Source organism: Hakea prostrata, chromosome 4, assembly GCF_041222555.1.
Source record: "Hakea prostrata isolate BN-2017 chromosome 4, UWA_Hpros_2, whole genome shotgun sequence".
Lineage (NCBI taxonomy): Eukaryota > Viridiplantae > Streptophyta > Magnoliopsida > Proteales > Proteaceae > Hakea > Hakea prostrata.
In genome coordinates, this window is record NC_142603.1 from 20,343,846 (window position 1) to 20,349,555 (window position 5,710).

General features: G+C 39.5%; 1 protein-coding gene across 1 annotated transcript; it reads left to right on the plus strand.

The window, feature by feature from the left end:
* The first annotated feature begins 313 nt into the window (after nt 1–313).
* LOC149018399 (uncharacterized) lies at nt 314–5,299 on the plus strand. Its single transcript, XM_089153885.1, has 4 exons — nt 314–552; nt 632–969; nt 3,569–3,760; nt 3,885–5,299. Exons 1-4 carry the CDS (start codon nt 314–316, stop codon nt 5,297–5,299), a joined length of 2,184 nt encoding a protein of 727 aa, XP_089010011.1.
* The last annotated feature ends 411 nt before the right edge of the window (nt 5,300–5,710 follow it).

Genomic DNA, 5,710 nt, shown 5'->3' on the forward strand with positions numbered 1-5,710 from the left:
ACTTCTTCTTGCTCCGCGACTTCGCCATGCCCCTTCCTCTCCATCTTCTATCCCTTCAACTCCCGCTTCCTCACACTCCCCTGCCTCTATCGACAACTCTGAGCTCTCCGATGATGATATCTTTCTTGATGATAACCATGGCACTCGACGTATTGTTGATAAGAATACTACTCTTGATGGTCTGATACAAGATGGGAAACAATATAGGTAGCAAGCTGTTGCTGAAGGCTTAATCAAAGCATGGAATCCCAGATTCAAAGTTGAGATTTCTCCCTTGGACGAACGTCGGTATATGTTTGAATTTCAGCATGAAATGGATCTCCGGAATGTTATAGATGAGGGTCCTTGGTCAGTATCCGGTAATTTACTCATCCTGGAGAGGTGGAACAATGAAAAATGGTGGAGTTTCTCTCACTGTGAATTCTGGATTCAAATCCACGGCCTTCCTATCGAACTACGAGATTATAACACCATTTTTACTCTTGTAAAGAAAATTGGGGAGCCTCTGAAGTATATGATCATCGATGGGTTACAATTTGGCACTAGAATCCAGTATGTAAGAGTGCGAGTTAAGGTGGACGTGCAGAAACCTCTTAGATTCCAAATTGTTGTTCGTCGTCCTGAATTCCAGCCTCTTCCTATGGAAATTAAGTTTGAACGGCTACCTTTATTTTGCTTTTATTGTTACTCTGGGTCATGAAGAAGGTAGATGTCCAAAGCTCTTCAATGATGTTTGCGCGCATCACCGTTTACATGAGTGTCTTAACCCTCATGCCTGTGATGGTACTCCGAAAGGGAAATGGGGCCTAGCACAACGTGGACAATCACCGGATATACGTTTGACCCATCGAGTTCAAGTGATCCTATTTGATAGTCACCACCAGGAAGGTTCAAGCCAAACTTCTACTTTCACGGCTGCCGGAGTTAGAGAAGAGAACCGACAAGAAGATGAGCTTCTGCAGAACTGTGGTACACAGTCTGCCAACTGTTGCTTGTATCTCAAGATATTACGCAAGTATACGTATCGCAATCAAGTAATAAATGATAAGTAAAGTATCGATCCCACGGAGAATTATATCCTTAACTTTCAATGTAAAAGTAAAATTGATTTAAATGAAATTAACAAGGTTGATTGGTGATTGATTAACTAAATACTCAAATGACAGGTAAAGAAAACTAAGGAACTAAAATGTAGATTAAGCAATGGAAGAAACTTAATGAGTGACAAGTGTGCTAGGAATCAAGTTTCCCTTCCCCTGAATTTTATAACACAAATACTAAAGCACTACTACAGCCCCAAGATAAATCAAGAACTTGGAATGAATGGCAATATGGTATTTTCCAATACACATAAGTTAGCATCCTAAATCAACATCTACATATTCCTATGAAGAATTGAATTAAGAATGCAATTTAAACCCAATCTAATCAATGGTAATGTGAGGTAATTGGGTATTCCTACCCAACCTACTAATTAACACAACCTAATTAAAGATGATGCTAACTCACACAATTCAACAAACACCTAGACTTCATTAATTTTCCAATTAATGAAATCATAACATTCATTCAAGAAAGATCATTCAAGAACTAAAATTAGTCAATATAACATGCTGAATTTATTAACAATAAAGTGGATTGCAATAAAACTAAAGAACACATGATTAGTTACATATCAAAATTCAGGTTTAGGTACTATTATCATCCCAACACAGCTAAGATTTAGCCCATAACAGAATTCAAATGCATAAAACCAAGTATAATTGACATGAGACTAGAAAGTAAGAAGATAGAGTTATAAAAACTAGAAGAAACTAAGGCTTCAATGCTTCCACATGAGCTCCAGCTTTCTTCTCCAGCAAATCAGCAACTCCAACAGCTCCTTGCTTCCACAAGAGCTCCAGCTTTTGTTCTCTCTTCCCTCCTCTTAGCTGAGTCTCTATTCCCAACCTTGGTCCAATCTCTCCTTTTTCCTCCTTGCCTCTCTTCTCTTTCTTCCATAAATGTCTTCAATCATTAGGTTAGATTCTGGCCATAGGATTAGAACGTTCCTCCTGAGATCAAGGGCTGAAAACCATCATGTATTTACAAGAATTTAGTCCACTTAAGTTAGCCCTTTTTGGTCAATTCCATTTGAATTGGATCTGAGAATATTCTGCTCCGTTGTTGTAGCATGCAGCAACAACTCTACAACAAAGTTAGAGGACATGTTCTTCTATTATGAATCTTCACCTACATGTTCAAGAGAAAGAGAAACAGTCAAATTCATCCATAAAAAGAAGGGAAATTCATGCAATGTGACAAAAATGAACTAAACAAAATGCAACATGTTGAGACTAAATAAGACAACACCTAATGAATACTATCACTAAAACAAAGACAAAATACTCCTAAATCAAGCCATCTCAAGTATAAAAGTTATAAATCTTAACTCTATTTCATAGAGTTATCACCAACCTGTGTTACCATGGGTCAGACAATCAAAATATTGGGGAGCATGATGAGACAATATCTGATCAATCCTTTATACATGGCCAATCACCGACAAGTAGAAGAAGAATTCTTGCTGGAGAAGAAATTGATAAAGGTAATCTCGACGGCATAATCTCTACAAATATCAACCACAACCCAATGGTACAGCATGAATCCCCTGCTTTTGATTCTTCTCTCTCCATTCCACCTCATATTCAAACCTATCTAGCTCATTGCCCGTAGCATTCAGAGGTTGTTTTGTCCTTGCTTCACCATATGGCATGCTTTTCCATTACACCATGACCACATGACAATCTTGTACACGTGCCCAAACCTCCATCCAGCAATACCCCCCATCTCCCATCCACCACCCATCATTCCATTAGCCCATCTCTTATCCTAAAAATATTAATGCTCTTCTCATGGACCAAGTATCAACTGGATTAGGCCCATCTCTAAATGACCCACCACCCTTCCAAACCCAACTCAAAATACATCATCCTTCTTTACCTACCCAAAATCCTTGTCACGGCCCATATCCACTTGAGCCCATCCAAACTCCATTAAGCCAACCCAACTTACCTATGAACCAACATGATATTTCATCCTCCAATCCACTCCAAGCCATACCAAATTTACCATTCATACTTCTTCAACCCATCAAAAGAAATATACTCGTCGTGTGTTGCCAGAAACGTTGAGGCTTAAAAAATCCTTGACTATTGCAGAGACATCAAAACCAGCCAAGAAAGCCAAACGTGGACGTCCACGAAAGCAGGTGATGAAAGACATAGCTATCTCTATCTGTCAAGAGGTCAAAAATGCCAACCACTCATTATCTGGGCATTTTTTAACATTAGATCCTGTGGGTGACGGGGAGCTGCAGTCACCAAGGAAGCCATGAAACTACTATCTTGGAACTGTCGTGGAATGGGGAATCCACGAACAGTTCGAGCTCTGCGGAACCTTATCAGGTTCGACTCCCCTGAAATGGTATTTCTTATGGAATCTAAATGTGACAACAATACTGCTCAACGGTTGAAACGAGCATTCTAATTTGATCACTGTCATGTTGTGAATTTGGTTGGTACATCAGGAGGTTTAATTTTGTATTGGTCTAAAGTTCTACATGTTACTGTGCTTTTGGCAAATAAACATATAATTGATACAGTTGTGCAGTTTCCAAATGGTAAAGAATCTTTTTTTACATTTGTGTATGGTGACCCATTGAGAAATCAAAGACAACAAGTGTGGGATCAGCTTATTGCATTAGGCACGAATCGCTCAGGCATGGTGTTGTTTGGGTGATTTTAACTCTCACCTAAGCTGGGTTGAAAAGAAGGGAAGTGCTCTTCGTGGTGGTCGAGATACAGAGGCTTTTAAGAACATGATTGATCTGTGTCATTTATTAGATCTTGGTTATAATGGCCCTACATATACTTGGACAAATCGAAGATTAGGAGATGCAACTGTTCGGGTACGTCTCGACTGTGCCTTAGCTAATCCAACTTGGAGAGTTAGTTTCGCTGATGCTGTTGTTTTCATCAAACCGGCCTTCGCGTCTGATCACAATCCTTTGCTATTGGATATGGAGGGTGGAAAATTTAAAGGAACAAAACCTTTCCGTTTTGAGGCGGCATGGCTACGTGATGATCGATGTAAAGCTGTAATTAGATCTGCTTGGGCTTTGCCTATTAATGGTGCACCAGCAAAAGTAGTAAGAGAAACATTAAATACCTGCCGGGACCAACTTTTGATATGGAACAAGGAGGTGTATGGCCATATTCAAACTAACATATCACGGTTGAAGCTTCAGCTTATTAGTATTCAAACTAATAGGGTTAATCTGTTGACTGGAAGAACAGAATTTGATGTGCAAAATGAATTAGAAGAACAACTCAGCAGAGAAGACACTCTTTGGCGACAAAAATCTCGCATTTCATGGATTCGAGAAGGTGATCGGAACTCCTCATTTTTTCATGCATCAACCATCTCACGAAGGCAACACAACCGCATCTTGAAACTTAAAAAACTGGATGGTGAATGGTCTCAATCTATTGAAGAAGTGTATGAAGAGTTAATCAATCATTTCAGTGATGTAATTACAACTGAAGGAGTACGTGATGCTGATCTTCAAACTGCCCTACAGCATATCCAACCAGTCATTACTAATAGTGCAAATCAATTTTTGATGGCCACCCCCTCTGAAGAGGAAATACATACAGCACTAAAGGAAATGGGTCCTTTAAAATCCCCTAGTCCTGATGGATTCCCTCCCACATTTTTTCAAACTTTTTGGCAAGATACTAAACCTAAAATCTTGAATGTCATTTTTGAGTTTTTTCAAACAAGTTCTCTCAGCAAAGCTCTCAACCGGACCTTGGTGTGTCTCATTCCTAAGACACGGTGCCTAGAATTGGCAAACCAATATCGTCCAATCAGTCTCTGTGGAGTCATAGTGCGTTTGATCTCTAAAATCATGGCTATGAGATTGAAGGTGTGTCTTGGACCGATCATTTCACCCATGCAATCGGCATATGTACCGGACATAATCATCTCAGATAATGTCTTCATTGCGCATGAACTATTTCACTACATCCATCAAAGGAAACGTGGAAAGCGTAAGTTCCTAGCTTTGAAGATTGACATGATGAAGGCATATGATCGCTTGGAATGGCCATTTATTCATGCAACATTGGTGAAAATGGGTTTTTCTAGTATGGATCGAAATGGTTATGTCATGTGTAACATCAGTCACATACTCTCTATTAGTGAATGGTGCCAAAAGGGGCGAGTTTCAACCTTCCTGTGGCATTCGACAAGGTGACCCACTCTCCCCGTACTTGTTTATATTGTGTTCTCAAGTTCTTTCCTCTATAATTCATTATGAGGAGGATAACAGAAGGGCACAGGGGATTCGAGTTAAAAATAGAGCTCCACCAATCTCTCATTTATTGTTTGCTGATGATTGCTTAATTTTTTCGGAAGTCAATCTGGATAAAATTTGCAATTTGAAACAATGTCTTGATGTCTATTGCAAAGCTAGTGGACAAGCCATAAATCTACAAAAATTCTGCTTGACATTTAGTCCTAACACTCCACGTCGGTTCAAGGCATGGTTTTCACGAGTCCTCAAGGTTAAATATGGAGTTGGACCAGGTAAATATCTTGGCTTACCAACTGAATTTGGAGTGTCCAAATCGGAGGTATTCAAGGACTTAACAGAAAAGACATGTGC